Source organism: Balearica regulorum, chromosome 1, assembly GCF_011004875.1.
Source record: "Balearica regulorum gibbericeps isolate bBalReg1 chromosome 1, bBalReg1.pri, whole genome shotgun sequence".
NCBI lineage: Eukaryota > Metazoa > Chordata > Aves > Gruiformes > Gruidae > Balearica > Balearica regulorum.
The window spans coordinates 51,537,382-51,565,101 of record NC_046184.1 but is presented as its reverse complement, the minus strand read 5'-3'; the positions used below and the strand labels follow the sequence as shown (position 1 = coordinate 51,565,101).

Genomic DNA, 27,720 nt, shown 5'->3' with positions numbered 1-27,720 from the left:
CTTGTACTAACATGAGGATCAATAAATGGGGGAACAATTGTCAGTAGCTGTTACGCTTACAAACAGAATCTTGAGAGCTGTAATTGCTAAAATGGATTACATGACCTCTCAGAAAAGTATTTTGAAAGAGAATCTTTATTAAAGAACTGATACGGTGAATATGCTGTTTACCAGACACAATAATGCTGGCATAACTGCTTTGTTGCAAATAATGTTTTCAGTAATGTTTTTATATTACTAAAAATAATTTCCTATAGTTTGTTAGAAATTTTTAAAAAGACAACTATAAAGTCAGTACAGAGAGTAAGGGACATTTCTTAGAGACTTGACAAGACAGTGTCACATTTTGTCTGCTTAGCTTAAGGTTAAGGCTGATCTTTAGGGACCACTTCTGAAAATATTTTCCTCTAGTTCAAACTACCATGCCTTTAGAAGCACTGATGAGTATTTGCCTTGTTTGAAACCAGAAGATTGCTTCTTATTATGCAAGGAGTGCAGCTTATTTTTCTTCTTATTCAGTCCAAATCTGAGCATGACTTGCAGGGAAAATTCTGATGCAATGTGGATTTTTAATCAAAATCCAATTTAGATCTGCATTGCTGTTGGAAAATTTGTTTTGTGCGTGAGATGCATGCTTAGTTTCTGTGTTTAATTACAGTGCTTTGAGTTAATATACACGGTGTCAATACCTTATGAGTTAATCGTCTTATATCCATTCTTTTTTCCGTAAAAGGAAATTCTTTGTACTGAGGAAGAATTTGGTCCTTTGAAGTCTACATGATTCTATGTGAGCCAAACTAGACAAACATTTTAGAAGATATGCTGATAACCAAACATTAGCCTAAAGGCTTTTTTTCCTAGAAAATCCAGCTTCCTTGCTTGTTGATAGTGATAAAACTTGCGTTTTCTCTTCTGTTTTGTTTTGTTTTTTTAATTGCTGTATTGCTGTGCAAATGCTGAATATTTTCAGGTATGTTGGTGGTAAGGCTGAATTGAGCTCTGTGTGTTCTGCTAATATTAGCATTTTTTAGGGGTAGAGTTCTGAGATTTTTAATTGTTCCCCAGGTTCTCTTTTGCCTTGTACAAATCATGCTTAATACCAAGGATCAGGAGGGGGCAGGGAAATTGGTGTCTTTTGAAGCACTTCCTTTATATGTATAACTATTTAATCTCTATAGTAATTTGGAGTTCAAATGTTTCAGAGGTGATGGTGGAGCTTTAGTGAATTGCTTCTGTGACCAGTTTCCCATCATGTGCCCTTTTGCAAGTCATTTGGCTCTTTATGCTGTTAATGACACCACCTTGATCTTCTCTTCACTCATTATGATGTTTGTCCTCCAAAGTCTGGAAGATCCTGTGGCGCTTAAAAGTAATGTGTATATATACACATAAACACTTTTGTAAGTAACATATATATGTACACATAATATACATAAACTCTTTTGTGTGGATGAAGCTACAGGATTGTGTTAAAAGTACCAGTTTCAGTTGACATGAAGATCCTGCAACAGCATATAAATCAAGCAGTCTGTTACCTAAACTCCTCCATAAGGTCACAGATTTCGCTTAATTGTGCCAAAATATCAGGTCCTCTGCTGAATCCACTTGTACATTGTAGGCCTCTGTTTAGACGGTCAAAATACATCCCCTTTCTCCAAACGGACACACCCGTGGGTTTTATATCTGAAATTTCCATATTTAACGTTTCTGAATATAATACCTATACCTCTTAGGTTTTGTTAAGCTTTCTGAAGATACATTTAGGTTGCTGACATCAGGTAGTCTGATTTGAAAATGTTCAATATTCTCTGTAATATTTTATATCCAAGAGTAGCTAAAAGAGAAGAGGTAGTGAGGGAGTTCAAGAACTGAAGCCGTGAGAGGAAGGTGGCTTATAGGAATTAAAATTGGGATTGGACTGTGTCTTTTGTTTTGGAAAATTGAGTTCTGCTGTAAACCAAGTAAGAAAAATAATGATAAAGTTTGTGTAGAAGTCCCATAAAGCAATCCTGTTCATTTTGTGATTCCTGAGCCATAAAAAGTATATCAAGACTACTGTGACTGTGATGAGTCTTGAACTCTTCAGTATGACCCAATGCACAATAATGATACGGTTGTTTTCCATCTGTACAAGAGAGATGTTTGATGGAATACTGATTAACTGTTTTCAATTCTTTGGATTATTTTTAAGATATTGTTCATGAAAATCTGAAAATGGGGTCAGATGGTGAAAGTGACCAAGCTTCTGGAACATCATCTGATGAAGTTCAGTCTCCCACAGGTGTTTGTCTCAGAAACCGGATACACAGACGAATCTCAATGGAGGTAATTTACTTTTCACATAAGGATCATTTAAATTAACAAGAGAGTTGGGGGTTACTTTAACTGTTTGTTATAAGTGGTTGTCTTCTCAATTAACTGTAACAGTTCTGACATATATGTCATGCAGAGAGCATTCTTTTAATTTTACTTAAACTTCTGTCTCCATTTGTCACATGGAAATCAGATGGTTATCTTGCGTTGTTTATGAGCTGTTAATTTTGAAAATCTGAATAGGTTTTGAAACTTGGATTTTTGGGAGGAATTTAAGTGTAGCATTTGAATACTTTCTGTCACATCCTGTGCAATTCATCAAATATATTCAAGAAGATATACTGTTTAGACATTTTTTACTTAAAACTGTTTTCTAATCTTTGTAAAACTAGTGCTACAGCAGCGATGGTCCTGACTGCTTCAGCCTTTCCCTCTCTTCCTGTTTTTTAATGAACGGAACTTTACAGGATGGTAAACAAAAGGAGGAAAAGTACCTTATGAATAACTGTGCACATAATTTCCTTTATTTATGAGTCTCATTATGAATACTAGCCACCCTTGTGCTTGCTTTGTTGTCATTTCCCTTGGTGAAGAAAAACAGAACACTTCCCTGTTTCTTGAGTGTATAAAAGTTACAGTTATAATGATGCCTTTGTTCAGAAGCATGTAAAATTTTGTAGTTGCTGCTTTATAGCATACATACCAATATATAGTTGGTAAGATTTTAAATCTTCATACAAAACCTGATATCAAACAAAGGATTGGGGAAGCAGATCTGGAGAAGTTACAGTAGGGTGTACATGCCAAAAATTTTTTATTTGTGAGGCGTTCCGTTATGCTTGGAATTCCAACACTCCAAGCATGTAATGCTGATATAATTCCAAGAACTTGTGCATTAGCTGTATTAATTATTTATATCATTTCTTGCACCTGGGGGATGTTGTCTTCAAATTACCAAATTTGTATGTTAATCTCAGGTTTGATCTAAAGACTGTTAAACCATTTACTTAAGAGAACTATGGTGGATCTATTGATTCATGCAGGATGCTTAAATTAAGAAAAAGTAATTGTGAAAACTTGCAATATCAGAAGATACGCTGGAGAAACTAAAAATGAAGGAAATTATTTAAAAGGATTGTTTCCTTTTTGTTCTTTGTCTGTTTCCTCTGCATTTTGAAATGCACATTTAAACCAGGAAAGAAATAAGGAAATTCAATGATACATAATGAAATTAACAAACTGAAATGGAAATGTGTCAAGTCTTCCAGAGAGGGCTAAGAACCATTAAAGGATTCTCTTTTAGATTAGGCTTCAAGAAACTCTAAAAGAAATAACCAGAGAACTTACAATTACAAAATTGTACTTTTGTAATTGAAATTACAAAAGAATGGATTGAGAGCAGCCCTGAGGAGAAGGACTTGGGGGTGTTGATTGATGAAAAGCTCAGCATGAGCTGGCAGTGTTTGCTTGCAGCCCAGAAAGTCGACCATATCCTGGGCTGCATCAAAAGAAGCGTGACCAGCAGGTCAAGGGAGGTGATTCTCCCCCTCTACTCCACTCTTGTGAGACCCCACCTGGAGTACTGCATCCAGCTCTGGGGACCCCAGTGCAAGACAGACATGAACCTGCTGGGCCAAGTCCAGAGGAGGGCCACAAAGATGACCAGAGGGCTGGAGCACCTCTCCAGTGAAGACTGGCTAAGAGAGTTGGGGTTGTTCAGCCTGGAGAAGGCTCCGGGGAGACCTTAGAGCAGCCTTCCAATACCTAATGGGAGCCTACAAGAAAGCTGGAAAAGGACTGTTTACAAGGGCAGGTAGTGACAGGACAAGGGGTAATGGCTTTAAGCTGAAGGAGGGTAGAGTACCTGGAGTACTGCGTCCAGCTCTGGGGGCCCCAGTACAGGAGAGACATTGAGCTGTTGGAGAGAGTCCAGAGGAGGGCCACGAAGCTGATCGGAGGGCTGGAGCCCCTCTCCTATGAGGACAGGCTGAGAGAGTTGGGATTGTTCAGCCTGGAGAAAAGGCGGCTCCGGGGAGATTTAGTTGCGGCTTACCAGTACCTGAAGGGGCCTACAGGAGAGCTGGTGAGGGACTGTTTATGAGGGAGTGTAGTGACAGGACAAGGGGTAATGGGTTTAAGCTGAAGGAGGGTCGATTTAGATTAGATGTTAGAAAGAAATTCTTTACTGTTAGAGTGGTGAGGTACTGGAACCCATTGCCCAAAGAGGTTTGGAGGCCCCATTCCTGGAAGCGTTCAAGGCCAGGCTGGATGGGGCTTTGGGCAATGTGGTCTAGTGGAGGGTGTTCCTGCCCATGGCAGGGGAGTTGGAACTAGATGATCTTTAAGGTCCCTTCCAACCCAAACCATTCTATGATTCTATGATTTAGATTAGATATTAGGCAGAAATTCTTCACTGTGAGGGTGGTGAAGCTCTGGGAGAGGTTGCCCGGAGAGGTTGTGGATGCCCCCTCCCTGGAAGTGTTCCAGGCCAGGTTGGATGGGGCTTTGGGCAACCTGGTCTAGTGGAGGGTGTCCCTGCATAAGTCTGGGGGATTGGAACTACATGATCTTTGAGGTCCCTTCCAACCCAAACCATTCTGTGGTTCTATGATTAACTCAGGAGTAGCCATTAAAGTTGAGGAAATTCCTGTGTAATTTTTTGGAAGATGTCAAATAAAAATATCTTTTCATTGGCCTCTTTATTTGTGAAAGAATTGTAATATTACTGTTTAAGTGGCTTTGGGAGGTTTTTATTTAAGTGTTGTTTATCCAAAGCTTACTTTCTCATTTTTCTCCAAATTCCAAATGCTAGTTTCTGAGTGTTCAAATTATTTCTTCATTGACTGGCCCAGTCAATGAGAACACTAATTTTTTGGCAGCTATTCACATATATTCTGTGAGAATTGTAACATTTCCCCCAAATCACTTCGGTATTGATATGGTGACTTTTCCAATAAGGTTTCAAGCTAATGTCTGCAAACACTCTCACTTCTGAATTTTAAGAATGAGAGATATTTTTGGTTGACTTAAGTTTACTTTGAAGTACTTTCTAGCAAAGTAGGTGGGGTTTTACCTGTTTGTGCATTCCAGAGGAGAAAAAAAACGTAACAATCTTTGTAGCTTTGGTTAAAATATCTTTCTAATCATAATCTTTTCAGTCGACTTTCTCATTTCCTAAGTGAAAAGGCCTTAAGTGATTACATCGTCTGCTTGTCTTTCCCTTCTCTTATTTTTCCCATGGGTCATTTTCTGTCAGTTTTGACAGATGAATAGAAATCTCAGATGCTAATTTTCTATTAATTTCTATGAAAAAAGCTCTGTGTGGGGAGAGATTGCTAATGCATGCACTGCTAGGAAAGATGCAGCCTTTATTAAAGACCACAGTATCCACATATGAGTTGAGTCTCAAGACATACATCCATAGAAAATGAGGCTTTATTGGTTTTGCTGTTCATGGAATGAGATCACTTGCTTCCTTGGTCTTTGAGGGACCCAAGTAAAGTTTTCCTCTTGTACGAAATTTTGCCTGCATGGCTTGGGTGATTTGTGCCATGGAGCTGGCTGGTTTAATAGTAGTAATTTGATTGTATAAAGAGAAACAATTTTGTTGCAAAGTAAGTTTCTATTATTTCAGTTTTACTTTGCTGGTTTGTTGGGATCTGTCATCTCTAGACATTATTGGGTAGCCTGAGCCCATATTCCCTTTATAGTCATTTAGGTTGAGTTATAGCTGTATGCTATACGTACAGGTTGGAGTAAACTAGTATGTGTATGATAGTATGTTTTTGCTGTAGTCTGCTGAAGTCATTAGTCACACTTGAAATCCATTGTAGAATGTATTTGATTAAATATACAGATTGGATAAACTCAATAAAGCAATATTCCTCCTTCCTCTGCATTAAGATGAATGTGCCTGTCACACTATGACTGTATCCTTCTTTTGTGTTTTGTTTGGCCAGTGTTCACTGTATTTGTAATTTTTTCTACATAATTTCTTGCTTATATATATTTGTTTGCCTCTGCTGAATTGACAAAAGTCCTGATTTGTTTTGAAGGTAACTAATCAGGTAAAGCTGAAACCTTGGAACAGTCCTTTCTACTTGTAAGAACTTTGTGTATGTAACAAATTTTTCATGCTCAGCTTGAACTTCATTTAGAAGTGAAAATTAGCAGCCCATCAAAAAAACTCAACCAATTTTTTTTTAAATGCTTGCTAAAAACATGCATACTGTAATCAAAGTGCTAATTACCAATACTGAGTCTTAGTATTCTTGGGGTGTTTTGTACGTTAGAATACGCATTTTGATTCTTAGTGTCCATCCCCACTGCAGTGAATCATATAATAAAGCTGCTTTCTCTGCAATCATTAAATAATTCAGAGCTACAAATAAAATTGTGATGTTGTCGAAGATTCTCTTGTCCAGAGTATATGAAAGATTTCGTTGGGAAAGAAAACTTGATTTTTGTAAAATTTTCATATAGAGATACCCTGGAAGATAGAGAAGTGCAAAATAGACAATGGAGATGCAACTAGAAAATGTGTTTCTTGTAGCAGAATCTCCATAGCAGTGGGAAGCTAAAATTTCATAGCCTTAACTTGACCTGGTTTAGATAGGAAATCATCCTACTGCTATGTAACCTAAATATGAAGCATTTTAGATGTGAAGGGTTGATACTGCAGTGAGAAAGAATCCTGCTCCGCAGTGAAAGGTCTGCTGGGGTGAAAACTCGCCTTCCACATTGGCAGCCATGGAGACGCCAGCTTTCAATCTGTCATCCCCCCCCGCAAATGACGTAAAATTTTGACCAGCATGACTGTTAGAGACAGGGAGATGATAGGCATTTGCTTCTGAATTTGACAACACTGCAGTTGTGTGACTAGATTTTTTTTTTTAAATGATTGTTCATTGTTATCATGTGTTTAGAAAACAAAGAGAACATACCAGAATCTCATTGTGTTGCCTAGACAAAGTTTATTTTGCCTGTAATCCACAGGCTGCAAAATGGTCCATAAAGCAGTTGCCTTTTTTTTTTCCTCCTTCCTTCCCCTCATTCAGGAACCATGCTTGACAGTAGGTGCGAGCATCTATTGTGTGAGGAATTTGGCTTCCAACAGCTGTTAGGTTTTAATTAAAATGTCTACTAATCTCATGCTAATATTAATGATTACTTAGCAAATCAGTAAAATTGTTTATTAAAACAAATGTATGGAATCATTTTTTCAAGCACCAGAAGCAATACAGCCTAAGAATGAATACGGGTGTGTCTGTATTTTAAGTGTAGGGGCTTTCATCATGTAATAAGAAACATTTGTCCAGATCGTGGAGTTACAGCTTAAAGCATTTTCTCTTTGATTTGCTGGAAAAGAAGACATGGGCAGTAATGGATTAATATAAATTCATGTTTCAAGCCATAAGTGTTCACTGGGAGCCCTGTGCCTGTGCACTGGATAGTGAATGCTTCATTAAGAACTGCAGTGGGTAAAAAATAAGGAGATACAGTCTGTGCAAATTGAAACATCTGTTTCCCTTTCCCAGAAGTCCAAGGTCTGTAAGCTGTCTTCGCATGTGAATTGGCGGAGGGCCATAACCCACTGCTCACCAGCCTGTTTCCCAGATATTTTATCCTGAGAAACAGTTCTTATCCATCCAACTGTCACATTAGTGATGGGAGTGTGTTCCAGATCAGGCTGCTTCTACCACGCTGCTATAGGGTATAATTTTCCCCTGGGAGGATTAGCTGCAGGGTTACTGCTTTGAGCTGAACAGAGAGAAATACAAAGTCTATGAAGGGATCCTATAGTCATGTGTGCGTTGTACTGGTCGCCTTCTGAAAGAAAGAACCTAAATGAGAAATAAGGTTTTGGTAAGCTCCATTCTTTACCAGGGGTGTGACTGGTTCAGGAGTCCTGACACACCTAGGGTAACTCAATCTGCTGTTGGTCCAGCTGGGCGTGTACCTTGTCCAGAGAAAACCCTGCAACATTAGTTCACGTTTCAACTGACATAGTGATAAGATTTTCTGTTTGTAGGCTTCATGTTAGAACGTGGTTCATAGGTCCCCTTTCACATGTGCAAATAGGGCACTCTTGGTTCTGTTCAGTTGTTTAAATTCTTGAACAGCAGACTGGATGGCGCTACTGACCCAGGCTTTCAGTCAGGGGCAGTACAGTATTCTCTCCTGCCATCAGGTTTGGAAGCAGAAAGCGCTGTATCAAAGCCAGCCTGAACATTCAGCCCAACATCTCTTACCACTTGAGAGTCTCCCTTGGACTCCCAGCAGGCATTGCTACACAGTGCCTTCTCTGAGCAAAGGTTCTTCCTTCCTCCTCTGCTGGGTAGCCTATGTGTAATTCTTTCTGCCTTATTTACTGGATGTTGTCTGATTGCCTTCTCTGCACCTCCTGAGAACGTTTAGCTTTTCTTCTGATCGTCTCTTCTGTGAATCTAAGCATGTGGTCATCTACCAGAAGATTTCAGTGCTAGACAGAAAAAAAAAATCGAAGCTGAATACAATCAGGATTTTTTTTTTTTTTCGTTTTTTTTCCCAGTGGTCGCTGTATTATCTCCATTCAGTCCTGCTTGGCAGCTGTCTCAACCTTTTGCAAGGTTATGCTAGAAAATGTGCTATTATGTTTGTAAATTCCTGCTTTCAAGTGCACATGAAGCTTGATGTCTTCAAAATCCTTCTTCTAAAAACACAAGTGCATGTTCTAAATTCCTATTATGATTTTGATGATACTGATGGACCTCCTTTAGATCTCTCTGATTAGCAGACTTTCATTTCTTCTACAGAAGAAAACTGACATTTCCACAGAAAAATAATTTCAACTTGGGTAACAGACAGGCTTTTTTAACCTGCCTTGTACTAGATTTTCTAGGGGTAACTGCCTGTTGTCACCAGTTGATGCATTTTTGTCCTTCTGTAAGGAACCTTTGTAATCCTGATGCTAAAGTTCTTGCATTCCACTTGCAAATGCTACTTCCCTTAGAAAAGTTACTGCACTAGGCGGTACCCTTTCTGTAAGGATGGAATATCTGCTTTTTTGGTTTTGCTTTTTCTTAACTTGCTTTTCCTTTTAAGTTCTGTTTAAGAGTAGTCTGCTATCATATTGGATGTGTTCAGCCAACACACATCTCTAGTAACCACTGGAACGCAGCAGATGAGAACTCAGTACTTGGGTGCAGTTTCCTACCCTGCACCTCCAGCGTCACTGTCTTCTCCAAGCAGGTCAGATTTCCAGTTTCCGTATTCAGGAAGTTGGTTTAGTTTGAATTAGCGAATTTCATCATGGGACATTCTCTTTGGTACTTGCAACTTTGTGTTGATGTGAATGATTCTTGTTAGTAATTAACGTTACACAGAACTGTGTTAAGGGTCCAAGTTTGCATTTCTGCAGTCATATGTTCTGTTTCTCATGGTATTTCTTCCAGTTGCATTCCCCTCCACCTCATTCTTCTTGTAAGCTGATCAACTTAAGTTACCTCTTCCTTTTTGGGCTGTTTCTCCTATACTCTGTTACAGAAACTGATGAAAACATACAGAAATCTATGCTTAAAAATCAGAAAGGTGTAGTAGTAAATGAAGCAGAGCTTGCTTTATTAGCATCTGTTACTACCCAGCACCTACCACCGAGTCAAACAGCCATCAACCCCCAGATTTTGGCAGGGTTTGTGTTAAGAGGTTAATACCACAGTCATATTTATTAGGTGATAATTTAGCCAGACAAACAAAATCAGACATGATATTTTCATGGTTATTATTATTTTTCTCATTCTTCCTTATACTCTCTAAGTTCACTTCCTTATGAGATGCAATAAAATAACAACAAAACAAACAAAAAAACACCCAAGAAGAATTTCGAGGTATTTCTGGCATAATTTGTCACAAATTTCCTGTGAATTTATACACTTGATGAAAAGAAACTAATAGCTCACATTTTACTTTAATTTTTCCTTTCTCAGATTTTTCAAAACTGGTTTTATGTGTCACATGTATTTGGTTTGGTTTAGTTTCATTGGTTGTGAATAGAAGCTCCTGGAATGCAGTTTCTGAATACTGTGTTTGTGCTGAACAGTTTCAGCCTTTCACCTTAAAACTGCTGGGAGATATGCAGTAAATAAAAAAACGACTGGGTTTTTTTGAAAAAAAGAATGAAAGAGCAGTTTTTATTCAGCTAGTCAATAGTCTAAACAGCACATCCATGAAATTAAAATTCTTGTTAAACGTATTTTGAAGAAGAAATTGTTCATATTTTTACTGCTTACATGAAAAAATCCTGTCTATTGACCTCTAATTCTGTGGGTTCAGAATTACTAATTGTTACAAATATTATTGAAGAGATACTTAGAAGATTTCATAAGTTTTTCATTGTACTAAAGTAAATAAAAGCAAAGGAATTGGCTTGCAATTGTGGTTTCTGTGCTTTTAAGAAAATTGTTATATATCTTCAAGTAGCCATAGCTACTGTAGATATTGGTGATAACTTTCTTGAACTCCTGGCAGTAAAGTCCTTGCTTTGCTGATTGATGATAGTAGATGTGCTGGGATAATGTGACTCCTAGTCCCAAAATAGAGACTAAACCTTAGATTTCTTAATAACATCAATATTTCCCTGATCACACTTGGCTCCTCATCTTTTCCTAACATCTCAACATCAAATCTGACAAACTATGTTTATGTTGAGGAGGAGGGCAGAGAAAATGGAATATCTGTGGTCATTGGTATTTCTCCAGAGTATGAAACAGCCTATGGGCTCAATCTCATGATAAAATCCCTGAAAATATTTTGTGTACTTGATTTGATTACCATGTTGAAAAAAACCTCTTGATTTAATTGATGAATGATTTCCGTATTTTGGGTCATTTCTGTCCCAAGTATAAAAAGCCACCTGATTCAATGCTCAAAATTGATGTTTTCTTGAATTGTGTTGCATTTCAGTTGACTGTCTGAAAACCAGCATGGATTTATGGAGTGAGAGGTAGCAGTGATCCTTTGTAGATGAGTCTTAAGTTTGTTTTCATTACTGGTTCTAACAGAAGAAGGGGTTCTGTGAATCCCCTTTTTTCAAATTTAACAGAATAGTAATTGATTCCTTGTGATTTAATGTTTTCAGTAAAATAATAACAACAACATTCAAGTATAAAGGAAAAATGTAGTATTCAGATATAAACCATTCTTCAGAAGGCAGAAAAAAAATGCACTTTCTGCATCATGATGAAATTACAGTTACATCTGTCAGTTGAGTGGGGGAATGCTGTTGGGTTTATATACCTAATAGGAACACTGGTATAGGTAAATCATACCAGCTGTTAAAATAGTGGTTTTGGTTACAGTAATGGAGGCTTATTTATAAAGCATGCTGCAAGGATGCTGTGGGTTTCTTCTGATGGATGTGTATGCTGGTGTTTTGCTTCAAGACCTTGGAGGTCTACAGGGCTGTAACCAAACAGAATTCTCTATAAATATATTCTCTGATTTGGGATTGGTTTGTTGGGTTTTTTTTTTTTTTCTATTTGCTTTTGCCTTTAGCAGTCATCTTGTATGTCAGAATTCTGTAGAAGATCCAGTTGGCTTCAACTGTGCTAACTCTGTCATTTGACAAAAATGCACTGAAATTTGATAAGGCAACCTTCAGAAAAAACTCCATGTGGTATTTGATCCTAAAATGGTACAGTAAGTATATGCATATAAGGTTGTATATTAGAGTGTTTAAATTCTCATTGGCATAAGCAAATGTTTTTCAGTTAATCTGTTTGCATGTCACAAAGTAGCACATAATATACACTTTTATTTAAAATATGCAAGGAAAGAATACTATAAAAAGTGGAATTTTTTTTTTTACAGTAAGCGTGCCATGAAGTTGAACTGTGTTGCACAGTGTTACATGATGTAGCATTTTAGATCTTATTAAGAATTCTCCAGTGAACAAAAGCACTGTGACTTATTAGTGCACAGCTTGTGGTTGCAGCTGACATGTCTCGCTTGTATTTGCTGAAACTGGTGAGAAGACTAATTCAGATCGATGCTTACGCAAGAGCGTGAAGTGTCTTCATTTGATCTGTAGTGGATTGTTTGGGCGGTCAGGCTGATGTCTGTAGACTTAGAAGAACAATTCTTCTTTGTGAGGCTGTGACAAAATTTTATTGATAGCATTTAACAATATTAACTCTTAAAAGATAAGCTAAAACTTCAGGGAGAGGTGGAGAGCTGCTTTTCTGCTGCCATATAGTAAGTAGGTACCTTAAGTAATGGTTGGTCTGGAAATGTAACTTATCAATAAACTGAAGAACCAAAGCAGTAAGGATTGGTATATAATGATGCAGCTTAGCAATATAGTTTGTATTATCCACTGACCACTTGCTCCTGACAGAGCCAGCTTACTTCTCCTGTCGGCTCCTGAACTTGCATCAGCAGATAATACTTACTTTGTTTTGAAGGGGTAGTTTTCTGCCAGTTGGCTTTCTCGCACCACATCACTGCATTGTTAGCTTAAAGCCCGTTCTAATTCAAGAAATGGTGGGAACATCTGGTAGCAGGCAATGAAATAGGAGGCTTGGAGGTAGATGGCTGTTAGATTAGCTCAAGGAATAGTGAACTGAGGCTGATGCTATCATCAGACCAAGGCTGATGCTATGATGGATTTCCCTTCCAGTTTTTCTGATGTGTCATTTGGTACTACAGGACTGACCTTTTTTGGGGGGTTGTTTTTTTTTCTTTCTTTTTCCTCTTCGTCTCCCTGGCAGAAGCCTGAGTCTTTCTTCTCTTGCTGCAGTTGTGAGTGCAGCAGCAGCCTGTAGCAGCCTAGCAATTGAAAGGTCGATGGTATTTGCAACCCAGTAGATTTGGGAAAGATTTAGTGTTGGTATTCCAGCAAGGAAGAAACAGTCTGCAAATCGACACGTTTGTTAAAGGATAAAAATAAAAGCAGTCTTAGTTTTTCTTCTTCTGTTTTTTGTAGAGTAGTGAGGATTGGACTGGGGAACACCTCAACAAATCCTTGCCCTTAGGGCAATTTTCTGGTTATTTATTTTTTTATTATTGTTATTCTGTTTTGTGCAAAATATTAGTGTTTATTATCTAAATGTGCTATGTAAGTCAAAGATGTAATGACTTGAGTCATCAGAAGACAGACTAAAAAGTGTGAACATTTCAAACTGCTTCTTTTTAGATCTTTTTTTAACATGTAGGGTTCAAACATTCTATATCCTGAGTTAGAATCATCTTTATTTCACTTCAGTGAAATTCGCTGAAGTGTGTAGTGCATCTTGGCAAGAAATAAATGGTGAGTTAAGGAAAAACAGTTGTTGTTGATTTTAATGTCTGGTTTAAAGTACAAAAAGTTGACAGTGTTGCTTTCACAAGTAAGAATAAGTTCATTCTGTGGAAAAATGTACTTTTTTGGCAGGGTTTAAGAGAAGTGAAAATAGATATGTTGACCAGGAATTAGACTTTCTGAAAAGTGTGACACTATGACACTAAAGAATATTATGTGGGCAAGACAAGCAGTTAGAAAGAGGAATAGCTTGTATGCTTGTATTATGGAGAAGAGGAGATTAGAATAGGATAGGTAGAAAAGGAATCGAGTTGTTTGAGAGTCGGATGTGAAAAGCAGAATGTGGTAACAAAACGCTGGTACTAAACTCTTACGAATGATTTACTATGGATGGCAAGTGAAGAAGCTAATATTTGCAACAGCATTTTGGGACATCCAAAAGGGAACCAGAAGATATCAAAGAGGTTGGAAGTTTTGGTTTTCACTTCTAAGTATGTCTGAAAAACAGGAGGTGTTTTGTTGAGTTTTTTTATTTGGAAGACATGTTTGTTTACTTATAGGATTTAAGTTGAGACACCTGCCTCCTTTTCTTGTGCCCAAGTGTAAGTAATTGGTGGTAGACAGAACATGCACATCAAGTTACAACAACACAGTTGGATACTAGCCAGATGAAAGCAAAGGTTCGACAAAGCATAGCTCTTCTCAGAGCATTTGCTGTAGCCAGCATTAGAAATAGATGGTAAAGACAAGCACGAGCTGGGGTAGTTCTCCACAGAAAACAAAGTGATATTAGTGTCACAAGGGCTTACATGTTTATCTGCCATCAGGCAGAGTAGGACAAATGTGATTCTCATTTCAGGCAAATTATAAAAATAGTATGCATTTCTCAGCCAGTAATAAAGCAAGACTGAGAATAAGTATTGCACATGAGGATAGAAAATGTGGTTTTAAGATGTAAAGGAGGGGGAAAATGCCACGAGCATTCTGGCTACCCTAGCAAAGCAACTGGTGCCTGAATATGTTCTCCAGAATATATTCTGGAACTGGATCAAAAAATAGCTCATTAAGCAGCATACAGTTAACTGTAGGCATTTGAGCATTTAACAGCACCACATTTACTGAACATTGATATGTTCTGTTGCAAGCTGACCCTAAAGATAACCATAAAAGAATCACACTAGAAAATGTTATGGATTGACCTCATTTGGAAAAATAAATCATAAGTGACATACAAAAAAATACTACCATTTTAATTTTCTTAAAGATAGATTATTTTACCTGAAGTACTTTGTTGTCCCTGAAAGCTAAGGTTTTGCATTCCAGTAAACCTTTGCTTGTTAGAGTTACAAAGGAATGCACCCAGATTCCTTCTGCATAGTTGAGGGTCTGTGTACACCACTTACACACCTGTTATGTTTAAAAAAGGATACATAAGATAACATAGGGAGTTACTGTAATTTACTACCTTTAAAAATGAAATAAAAATTCAAAAGATTCATAAAGGGATGCAAAATTAATTAGTGTTAAAAATTGACATTTAACCCCATAGTGTTGACAAGCTCAAAATCTTAAGTGTCAGAAATTAAAGAGCATCAGGACAATAATAAGTCCTGCCATTAATTTTACATGCCTCCTTATTACTTCTTTAAACAGCATTGTAGCAGGATCTTGTAACCACCTGCATTTTTAACAGCCTGCTAATAATTTCCATTATAAAAGGTTTCTTGGGTTTAGTCGTTTTCCTTGGTTAAGGTTTTGGGTTTTGTTTTTTTCCTTTTTTCTGAGAACTGCTCACATGTCATTAGATTCAGTTGGTAACTGAAGTGAGTGTGGACAAAGTCCTCTGTCCCAAATGTGTCTTTTTCATTGTTTCATGAAATTCCACAGAGGTTTAAGAGAATTAGAAATTCGTAAAAATCCCTGTTTCCTATTGTTGCTTGTACTCCAGCCTGGCGTCATGCCAAAACAGCAGCAAGCCGTGGGGTTCAGGAGAGCAGGTTCCCCCAGGCTCAACAACCAACCCAAACTGGCCAAGGGACTATTCTGTACCATCTGACGTGGCGCTTGGTGACTAAAGCTTAGGAGGAGGAGGAGGAAGGGGGGACGTTTGTGGCTATGGCATTTGTCTTCCATTCCCTGAGCCACTGTCGGGCGTGCTGAGGCCTGGCTTTCCGGGAAGCAGTGAATCAGTTCCTTTTTCCACTCTACTTGGGCACACAGCTTTTGCTTTCCCTATTAAACTGTCATTACCTCCACCTGCAAGTCTCCTCATCATCCTTCCGTCTTCTCTGCATCCCATGGGAGCAGGGAGTGAGTGCTCAGCTGGGTGTGAGCTCAGCTGTTCCCCAGGGTCAGCCCACAGTGGGGGGAAAAAGTCTCCTGCTGCCGTCAGCCGAAGAGGTTGCCTGAGCATCAGCAGACTGCCTGGTCTTGAACACTCAAGGCTCAAAATTGGTTGGTGTATGGGAGAGTTCTTGCTTTTCTTTTTGACGTAATCTCAGTTAAATTATCTGGGTTTTTCAACTGTATCAAACTAATGCCATTTTAGTTTCCAGTTTTTCTATTTAGCCACTAGGAGGCATCGTGCTTATTTCTCTCATGAACATCAAATGAATCCCCTTTCATGTTGCTGTATAGCATTTAATTATGATTGCTTTCTTTTCCCAAGAGGTGGTTGCTTCAATTATTGCAAAAACTGGGAGGAATTAAGATGGTACAGGGAAACAAAACATAATTTCTGTCTTTCAGGTATTTGAGTTTGCAATCTAAATGACTTTCTTTAATTTTGCCTATTTTAGGCAGTTAGGTAAAGGATAATTATAATACAAAGAAGACTTTATATAGGAGACTTTATGTATGTAACCTTATATATGATCTTTCAAATATTGATGTCATAAAAGGCTTCTGACTGGGAGGTAACAATTTTAATATATAGTTTTAAAAAAGAAGTCTTGGCTTGGTTGACATTTCAACATAGCCAAATATGCGTGAGTATTGCAAGTAGAGTAGTAGTGTAGGTTGTCAGGAGGAATAATTTTTAAAGTACCTGCTGTAGTTCCCATGAAATCATTATGTTTTATTCTCAGAAAAGAAACTTTCCTCAGCACTAAAAAGTTAAGGAGAATGGGTAGTGTTTTGATTTTATTTACAACATGACAAAAATTTAGGCTTCCAGCACTATACACTTGGGGGGGGGAAGAGTGATTACTGTCATGTATTGTCCATTAGATTACAAATGTAACTAGAGAAATTATACTAAAACAGATATTACAATTCTGAAAAAATTTTCTGTCTACTTTTCCCCTCAGGTTCATTGTCGTTTGTTTTTTTTTTTAAAGACAGACATTGGCGAGGGGGGCGGGGTGAGGGTGGTTGTTGTATACTTGAAGTAGACTATTGTTTGTGGGTTTTTTCCCAAACCTGGAATAGATTTTGGCCTTCACATCAGTAAGTATTTGCTTTCAAACACACGCACTGTGGAGCACCAAATGTAAGTTTACAGCTTAAGCTCAGTTTAGAACTGAGGATGTGATACAGATCTCTGAAGTCAGTCATGGAGGGGCGGGGGGGGGGGTTACAATTGCCTGTTGCAGAAGTGGCATAGGCAAAGCTTTTGAGAATGCAGGAAGGGGAAATCTGTAATAGAATTACAACTTGCTCCCATTATAATATTTTCTGGTGCCTAAAATATCGTTATCTCCGGTTTTTATGGTGGACTCCAAGAAATGAATTCTTAGTAACTGTAAAGCATCTTAGACTTGTTTCCCTTCCTGTATATTTGAAAAGGTGTGTGTTTATTGATGGCAGGTGCTGTGCACAGTTAATGGCATAGTTTTCAAATTGCCATCACAGCTTAAAGGCTGCCTTTACTTCTTTCTTCCTACATACCCATCAGCTTTGTGTGGAAATGCTTCTTGGAGGCTGTGGAGCTAGGTGTGAAGCACCACTTTGACTGTCCCAAGGATGAGTACTGTGGGAGGAGAGAACATACAGATGGAAAGCTCTGGGGTACAATCAACTCAGTATTTCATGAGGCCTTTGGGTTGTGGTCCATGATTTATCCCTATAAACAGACTCTGTTAAAATACTTACTTTTAAACAAGCACTGTAGGACAGTAAGAAGAAAGCACTACAGCAGGTTTCTGTGCCATGGAGTTAATTGGTAGGAGTAGGAGAAAGTATCATTATCATATATACCCTGTGGCAAAATAGCTATCTACTGTGTTTGGGAAGTTTTACTGCAAAACTCAGCTCAGTGTTCTTTGCTGCTGTCTTGGAATTTGTCAAATTTCTGCTTTATTTTATGTTCTTGAGCAATGGGAGAAAGAAAATCAGAATATTACCCCGCTGTTAATCTGGGATTACAGTGGGAAGGTGGAGTAGAGACTGATGCTCGTCCTTTCCCTGCCATCCCTGTCCTGTTCCAGCAGTTCCATGGTTTCCCACCGCAGTGAGATGACAAAGCTGCTTTCTTTAAGGCAACATGGAGCTCTTTCCTTTGTGCTCATCTGTTTTGATGGACTACCTGAATTTTCTGAAGAATGCAATAACTTATAGGGTGAATTTATTCATTAATTTATTTGTAATAATCTGAAGTCCTCTTCAGTAGGGGAGAGGCATTTCTCTTTTCAGATGACTCTAGCTTCACTGAATTTTAGTTGCCCATTACAAAAATGGCATTAGCAGAGCCTGTCAAAAAGAAGGAAAGTTCTTTAGTGGAAAGTGTTTTACTCTAGGGATTACTGCTAGCTCCTATTGTAATTAATTAGTTCCTCCACTCTCCCAAAAACTACACAGGCAGTTTTAAAATTGCCAATGTTTTGAAAAATTTGAAATACCAAAGTGGAAAATTAGTAAAGAAATCAGAAGCTGCCAAAACTGAGGCATCCTTTTGTTTTTCAGTTTAATTTCAAAACACTGGTCAAAGCTGCCATTCTGTGAACAGTACTCCTTTTGTTTAAAAACAGTGTAAAAATTCTGTACAAAATAAGAAATACAGACGCTGATTTTTCCAGTTATGCAAAGAAGCTGGTGTTGGGCAGCAAAGTAGATGCTAACAGACTTGGTGCTCTGTACCTAAGGAGATGTGAGGAGCAAAAGGAAAGCAGGAGCGTCAGCTGCCAGAAGTTATAGCTTAGTTGGCATCTCTCCAAAAATTTCTTTATCCAGTGGCTGTAGCAAATAGCATATGTAGAGCAATCATCTGGGGGAATATATGTTAGCACTTCAGTCCTGAAATTCAACTAATTGCCAAATTGCAATAAATTTTTTTTTGGTTTTTTTTTGCTTAGCTGTTGCTCTAGGCATATGTACAAATCATGCATATACCCAGTTCAAATACATTATCAACCCTGAGAGTTTAGCAAGTTGTCCACTAAGATCCGCAAGTCTTGAAAAGTCTGATGATCCAGTTCTTTGGCAGCCTGAACCAATTTAGCTGTCGACTTCCCGGGCTTGCCCTGCTGCCTCTCTTGCCCTGTGTTCAGGCTGTGAGCTTGTCTGACCTTCCACTGAACCTGTTTGGAGCACAAAGCTGGCAGGAAGCTATGCATTTCGCCTGAGATAGTTTCTCGATGATTTAGCATGCTGAAATAGTTCAAAGCTGCTGCAAAGAAACACATGGCCAAGCCTGAGGGGGACCGAGTGGGGCTGTAGCTGCCAGCCTTTAGGTTAGCTTGGGATGCCCAGAACTCAAAGCTGGATGTGATAGGTAAGACAGAACGGAGTAACGTCAAGAAGAGCTTACTGCCGTCAGGTCAGTATCAAATCTGAGATCCACCAGCAGAAATCTGGAGATTCCCTCTTCTGCTGGAGAAAAGTGTGAAAACTGGTGGTTCCAGAAATCTCCTCTTAACTTCAGGATAGAATCCATAGGGGTGGATTGTGTAGTTTGATGCTGAGCGTTGATTTTCCTTTACTTGGATAAACTACTTTTACTGAAAAATAATTCCTGCTGTTCTGGAAATTACTTTCCATTTTTTGTGAGTCTGGCTGTGTTGCCCTTGTGTCTCTCTAGTGGTGACTGGCCACCTTAAGAGAATATTTGGTATTTCATTTTCTGGCATGTTTGAGATTAAAGTCAAACTAAAAATAAAAAATCAATGAGAATGTGCAGCCACCCCAAAAAAACCCTTTTTTGAACAGTGAAGTAATTTTGTTTCCCTCTTGTCTTAGAAATTATACCTGTCATTGTTGGAAAAATTTACTAGTGAAAAACAGAATCTGATGTAGGGAAACTGGATTTATATAATGACAGTTTGGTTTTCTAAAAATCGTATACTAAAGAGCTTGAAAATGGAAAATGTATTAACATTTGTAATAGTTTGGCTCAACAACACAGTGATACTGTTTTGTAAGACTGGAAAAGGGAAGTTGAAGCAAGTTTATAACTTTTATTAGTCAGAGAAAGTGAGTGGAGAATGATGCACTTTGAATTGTGGAGGTCTCTTGTTATTCTGATGTAAATATTATATAAACCCAAATATATTTACCAGTCTCAGATTTCTCAGTTTCTGGTATTCCAGGTATGCATAAGTATTCACGTAAATTCAGTACGTTTATCCACAGTGTAATTAATTACATTTTAATGTTTCATTCCTCCTGTTAAAGTAATGAGTTTGTAAAGCACTGAATTTTTGAGCCTGTTATCTAACTGATTTGAAGTATTACTAGAAGAGAATGTTTTTAAAAAGCATTTCTGTGAAACTACTTATTTTTCATTTGTATAAATATTTCCATTTGAAATGGCAACACTGGAGTAACAGTAACACTACAGGTGTTAAAAGATTTTTCAGGAAATTCTGAATTATACTTCACCCTTCTCTTTTTAACATTATTTACTGCAGGATTTGAACAAGCGTTTGTCCCTGCCTGCTGACATCAGGATACCTGATGGCTATCTTGAAAAGCTGCAGATTAACAGCCCACCATTTGATCAGCCAATGAGTCGACGTTCTCGTAGAGCATCACTAGTAAGTGTAATGCATCCGCTTTGCTAAACCAACCTCTCGGTTCTTCAGGTGCCGTTTGATGCAGATGTCTGTATACCATAGGCATGATTCAACTTCACTTTTACACCTTGGCTTTTATGTCCTGAACTTTAGTGTGCACTTGTCAAAATCCATTGAACAATTTCACCCTTCCTTTCAAAAACTTCTCTTCTGCAAAATTGGCCCTATCGTTTCTCAGTGAAGGTCTTGACCCATTGAAATCAGCAGCCAACTCGACTCCCAAAGTGCATAGTTAAATCTTTTTTGGTTTTTAGAGCTGGGATGATCTGTTTGAGCAAATAGGCCACATCGTCGTAGGTCAAGGCTGGGGCTCTCGTGTAATATAGTAGGAAGGTCCTAAAGCAGCATAATATGACGGCAGGTCCTCCTCGCTCTTCTTTTTGTATTTGATAACAAATTTTCTTTCTCAAAATTGCTGTTGAGAGGGGTTTTTTAATTACTTTTTTTAAAAGCATATGTGGATTCCTAAGAATATGAATGAATAAATTCACATATACCTTTTTAGATTATTGGGGTTTTTTTAAAAAATAAGTCTTTCCCTGGAGATGGCAGAATGAGGATTCCTATACTGTAATTAGAGTATAAATGCTAGAAATCCTGGACACTCATAAAATAGGCACATCGGTGAAATAGTAAAAAAAAAAAAAAATTTGTCTAATTTTAACAAAAGTTGTTACAGTTCAGTCATAATTTGATCTATCAGTTTTCTTAATGTTAATCAAGGTCCTAAAGAGTTACTTGACCGTTATTAACTTCCTGACCACATTCATTGGTGAGAAATTCTTGGCAGAGAAAAACTGGATAGGTTTATAAATCGGCCTAGTTCTTTCTTTTCTTGATTTAATGGCTTATTTGCTGAAAAATAAATATGAAAGTATATATAGTGAATTAGTTTTATTAACTGTGAAATATATTTTATTATTTTTGAATTAATAATGTCTGTAACAAAGCCATGGTTGAATTTTGTCATATATTTTTCCCGTGAAAAAATATGATTTAGTGTGTCAGACTAAAGCTTTGATTTGCATGTCGCCTTGTACAAGAACAATATTAAAAGAAGAAAAAATTGAGTCAAAGTACTGGAAGTAATAATAATGTAGGAAGCTTAAATATTTGTGTCAGAATTTCGTAGCTCATTAACCACTTAATTACTGATGTGGCATTGAACTGAGGAATAGACTTCCTCAAACTTTCTCTTTTCAGACACTGGTTAAGTACCTTTTCAGTAGAACCTTTTCAGTGGAATATAGTATTTGAGGGCTGGGAGGAGTTTCCTGTAAATTCCCTTGTTCATTTAACGTGGAGCCCTTAGAGCAGTTGAAGTTCACTCCTTGTTACGTCTTAGAAAACAGACAGAAAAACAGTGCCCTCTAATGAATATGGTGTGTGTATGGAATCGTTTTCCTGTCACAAGGTTGTGTTGTTTTACCATTTAAAAATGCTTTCAGGGCTTAGAAGTCCAAAATGAAACCTGCCAGCAGTGCTTGTGGTATGCAGGCATGCATTTGCTGCATTGTCCTTTCATGATTTCAAACTAACCTTTAAAAAAAAAAGAAATTCAAGGGCTCATTATTCTGAGATTGTCATTGAAAGCTTGCTAGCAGACTGTTAATTGCAATATGTGAATATTGTGCCCAGCTTCAAAGGCATGTCTCTTCAAGGCTTAGTACAAGTCAAAGGAAAAGAGCTATAAAAAGTATCAAGTGAGGACTTGTTATACTTTAGGTCTGGTATATTTCTTTGAAATACGATGAAAAAAATTAGCTTTGCTGGTAATTGCATTTTGTTTATACGCATACATGCATGTGCAGTAGCATCGGTGTAACTCTTATGCACCAGCCATTAGGATAGACTGTAAATAAATGCATCAGCATTTGTGTAAGTCAGGATGGACAGATGTGTATTGCAGGAAAAAAAAATTGTTCAGAAATAATTTTGAAGGAAAAATGAAATCGATCTTAGTTTGAGGAATCTAAAAATTAGTTTTTCTTATGAGTGGTAGGCAACTAAAATGTGATTAAAAAATTAAACACATTAAAAGACAGGTCTTGAAGAATATCTGTCCTCTGTATGCAGGAAATACTGTATGATTTTATTGTCTAAAGAAGATTTTCAGTTTATTAGTCTTGATGAACAGTTTATTGATTCTCAGTTTATTAGTCTTGATGAACAACATCGAGGTTTCTTAGAGATCAGACTTTCAAGTTATATTCTAGACTGTCTGGCAATAACAAGGCCAATGGCTATGTAAAGTAAGCAGCCTATCTTTTTAATTCTAATACCATCTAATAATCACTTCAAGATATGTTTGTTTAAGTAGGTCAAAATGCACTTTGGAAACATAATATTTATTTTACTAACATTGTGCCATATCAGTGGTATGTTTAAAATCTCGTTGGAGTTGTAAGTGTTATCAAATATCAACTTTGTATTTTGGGATAAACAGCTTGACTTCAACAAGCTCCTAAATATGCTTGATGCTAAAGTACCCTTATGCAGTTTTAAAATATTTCAATTCTAACACTAATTTAGTAAAGCAGAATTATTCTTAATACTACGTTAACATAATTATGTGCCCATTTTTTCTTAGATATGTCAAATATGTTTACAGACAAGATCTTACAGTTACTTCAGATGTATTTTCATGCATGTGTTCTGAAAATTAAGTATTAATCCAATTTTTCTTAGCATACCTTCATATTATATTGTTATCAAATCTTAATAGAGTCAGCACTATTTATGTTAAACAACTTTAATATCCATCGGATTTTAGGAGCAAATCAACATACTCTGACTTGTGGAAGTAGGTGTTGAAGCCAGTCTGGGGTCAAAGTGTTGTTCCTTAGAATGAAATAGCAAGTGGAGATCTATGTTTGGAAGTGGAAGTGGGAGGTGATGCTAAGGAGAAAACCTGGCTTTTTTTGTCTTAGTGTATGTTCAGTTGTCAGTAAAACAAAACCTCATGAAGCCTATGGATTTGGGGTTTTGACAGGGTACAGGTTATATGCACTTTGTAAATTGTTTTAAAAATTTACCTGGTTTACATGTCTACTTTCAGCATTCTTTACACTGTCAGAACAACATAAAGCTTTGGTGTAACTGGCAATGGTCTTACTGTTACCTCTTACAGTTATTTTCATGGATTAAATGTAAGAGTAGCAGTGGATTTCAACAGGAAAGGTGTAATGATCATACAGTCTTCAGAAAAAGGTGTTATATAGGCAGGCAAACCCTCCTGGCTTGCATTGCAGAGCTGAGTTGGTGATGAGAAGAGAGATGAATAAATCCAAGTCAAATATGCAAAGACTTGACGTTATGAGCCATGAAACACAAGTTGCTGCGACAAAGCTGAAGCTTGTGGAGGAATGATTGATGTTTAGGGATTTTACTTGAAGAATTTTAGACTGAAAAGCATTGAGAGGTCAGAATGGGAGAGGAGACCTGGAGCTGACATCTTGAACATAGCAAATGAGTAAAGTTACTTTGAAAGGAGCAGCGGCATATGGTTATGCTGAGCAAGAGAAAGGATGGAATAGTTTGAGATTACATCTGTGCTTTAAGCTATAACCACCTCATTAGTAGTAATCAGATCAGAACAGTGGAGTAGACTTAAGTAGGAGGTAGGGTAAAGTGGGGTTTCGGTCTGAGTGTAACTCAGTACATAGTCCTTCCAGGATACACAGTAGACTGGCCAACAGCCTAAGCATTAGGCTTGGATGCTGGGATGCATTTGTATCATAATATGCTAAATTGTTTTTAAAATAGTGGAATTGTGAGGTGTTTGGTCAAGTACTATCAGGTATTTTTCTGAAACAAATATTTAAATGATGTGTAAATAAAGTGATCAGTTTTAGTGATCAATTTTCCATTTCTTTTCATTGCAGTCAGAAATTGGATTTGGAAAAATGGAAACCTATATCAAGTTAGAAAAGCTTGGAGAGGTATGTATAGCTTTCTTGTAAAATGATTACTGCTTTGATGACAATGTCTTGTGTAAAATTTTACATAAATGTTAACTGAAAATCTCCGTGTCCCTCGAAATACCCATTGAATTTATCTTTTCACTAAACCAAACATACTCAACATGTAACAATGTCACAACCACACAAATGTTCTATTCTTTTATAATAAGCAGGAAAAAAAAAAGGCAGGAAAGTTATCACTGAGCTGGGGAAGGGCAAAATTCCATTAATGAATGATCTGTGACCTTCTTACCTAGGCTGGATTTCGGTGCAGATAGACAAAGTAACTAGTTTTATTATCGCCAGAGTTAAGTCTGGTGTGGTCCTGCTGTGCGTTAGGTGTTAGGGAGCGCTCAGGCTGGGCAAGAAGCCAGGGCGTGCGGGGAGCAGGCAGTAGCTGGGCATGTTCTGGTGGAGAAGCCTGCATGCCTGAGCTGGACAACCAGCCGAGTGCTGCCAAGTGAAGTACATGACACAGAGTTTGCCTTTCCATCTGGGAGGGCAGCCATACAGCTTTCTACCTCTGCTCAGCCCCTGACTTCCAGAGAAATGGGAGAATTCAGGAGGGGCCAAGTATCAGTCCTGTCCAGTTTGATTGAGGTTGGCCGATGGGATCAAAAACGGACGAGGAGCACCAGGATGGGACGCGCTGAACGTTGCAGAAAGAGGCAGGGCTGGTCTGCATCTCCGTTGTGAATGTTGCAGCTAGTCCTCCATTGGCAGCGTTTTGATTTCCAAATGCATTTGGTTTTTGTTCTGCCTCTAGTACTTGCTAGATGTGTCACTAAACATGACGTAACATTGCATATCTTTGGAGGAATGTCAGTCTAGTAGCTATCAAGTCGTAGTTGCAGGTGTAGGTTGTCTGGTTTACAAAGTATAGCGGACAACACAGGGTATGTACTGTAACCTAGGGCACTTTCTGTAACTTTGTTGCTTCCTCTTTGCGGTTGCTGGGATTAGTTGTACCTGCGTGCTGTTCTGTGAGGGTTTCTTGTCCTTATGTAACATACCTTAAGAGTTTTGAATCTCTTTTTGTCTAACAAAAAAAAAATAATTGGGAAAGATAAGCTTCATAATATTCACTGTTCATGATGTCAACCAAAATGAAACTTTGACAACTCCTCCTTCACCTCTCAAAAAGGGAAAAAAAAAAATCTCATGTAAAATATGTAAGGAAGGCAAGAAGCTATCAAAAGGAGTTAGGTGTTTTCGTAAAAGTGATGGAAGAGTATGTCTGCAGCCTTCAGAAACATAACTGCAGCGTAGTGTAGAGATACCTGAGCTAGTTTTAATCAAATAGAGACTTTCAAGAGGGTAAATGATCCCACCAGTGATCTTGGTGAACTTAATGCTACCTGATCTGACATCTTTGGTAGCTATATGGTGTATAGCTTCCTCTGTCATTTTCAGAGTTGTTAAGCATACATGTCCCTTGTGTCTTTTGCATGTTCAGACCTCTGCTTACAAAATATTTTTGTCATTTTATCTATATCAAAAGAATACAATGTAAAAACTATTCATATCCAAAATGAAATCTATTAGAACCTCAGATAGAAGTTTGTTTTCTTTTTTTAACTGATTTTTCAATGAAGCAACAACTTTTAAGAGTTTTTCTTCTTTTTACATTTTGTAGGGTACTTATGCAACAGTTTATAAGGGGAGAAGTAAATTGACGGAGAACTTGGTAGCCCTGAAAGAAATCCGCCTGGAACATGAAGAGGGAGCACCATGCACAGCCATAAGGGAAGGTAATAACTTTTTTTTTTTTTTAAACTCCTTAAAATTTCAGATACTTCTGGATTTCTTTTTGACCAAAGTACTGTTGGTACTTGGAAATACATAGGTTACATGGGAGATTAATGCAATTGGTATTAGTTTTGATGAGGAAAATTTTAGTCTAGACATATTAAGAGTTAGTGTTTCAAATTTATTTACTTTATGGGGGGTGGTTGTGTTTTCAAATGCAGTGTTATAAAATGGATAACTTTATGCTGAATTTGACTATTATTAGTGAGTAACTTTCAGGGATTCAGAATGCATTTTACCAAATGACTACTTCTGCCCGAAATGTATAATTTAGGAAATATTTACAGTTTGTTAGTCAAATGTCTGTTTGGTGTTTTGATTAAATACCTTTCTTAACCCAAGTATAACAATGCTATATGAGTATTATGTTCTTAAAAATAGCATTTTAATTTTTTAAAAAAATAGCTTATATGTATGAGCTTGCTAGAAATGCATTTACTGCTCATGTGTTTTGCATTTATTTTATGCTTACAATTCTCTTGCAGTGTCATTATTAAAAGATCTGAAGCATGCAAATATTGTTACATTACACGATATTGTGCACACAGACAAGTCTTTGACTCTTGTTTTTGAATATCTGGTAAGTGCTTAAACAACTAGTGACGTTTACATTCAATTTATTGTTTCAAAGTAACATAGACATAACTAAATTCTGTACTCTTTTTAAAAATACTGGGACTGTTAATGGTTTTTCCTGCTTCTAGAATCATTCAGCTGAAAATGAGAAAAGTGTATTCAGTTCTTAAATTGCTGTAAATTAGTAAATACTGTTCTGATCATTTCAGTTTCATTAATAGCAGTTAGTGTTAATCTACCTGAGCAAACTGTCTAGTTGTACCAAAATTGTTAACTATAAAAAAGGATAGTTGTGCTATTGTTCCAACAATTTTTTTTCAAACAATGATGCAACTCTGACAAGTTAGCTAAGGAAAAAAGTATACTTCAAAATAAACCCATTCCATCTTTTTGTAACAACCTTTTCAAGCAAGTATCTACAATTACGTATCTCACTTGCTCACGTCTTGCATGGTAGGCATTTCATTTTCTCACTGAAGCTTTAACTAATGATATTTTTGTATAATATGCTGGAATATGTAAGCATAATAAGAGGGATGAAGAAAAACTCTTTACTTGCAATGTAACGGTGAATGTAGCAATTTCAGTTCTTAAATTGTGGCACACACAAGGTGGAGGAGAAGGCAATAACAAATAATGTCGGAGATGATGCAGCTTGCTGGAAACCATGGGTATTTATATACTCTGGAAAACCAGAGTTTTCTTCATGTTCAGGCTTTTGGGTGTTTTATCATTGAACGGCTCTTGCAGAAAACTCAGTTTTCTAATGAATTAT

At 37.4% G+C, this 27,720-nt stretch overlaps 1 protein-coding gene across 7 annotated transcripts in view; it reads left to right on the top strand.

The window, feature by feature from the left end:
• CDK17 (cyclin dependent kinase 17) overlaps positions 1 to 27,720 on the top strand; it is a 118,046-nt gene that overhangs the window by 77,973 nt on the left and 12,353 nt on the right. For all 7 annotated transcript variants that reach the window (XM_075749141.1, XM_075749156.1, XM_075749128.1 and 4 more), the window contains 5 exons: positions 2,192 to 2,325; positions 20,434 to 20,559; positions 24,483 to 24,539; positions 26,197 to 26,311; positions 26,855 to 26,949. In XM_075749141.1, the coding sequence (XP_075605256.1) occupies positions 2,192 to 2,325; positions 20,434 to 20,559; positions 24,483 to 24,539; positions 26,197 to 26,311; positions 26,855 to 26,949 (527 nt within the window). The remainder of the gene's footprint in view (positions 1 to 2,191; positions 2,326 to 20,433; positions 20,560 to 24,482; positions 24,540 to 26,196; positions 26,312 to 26,854; positions 26,950 to 27,720) is intronic.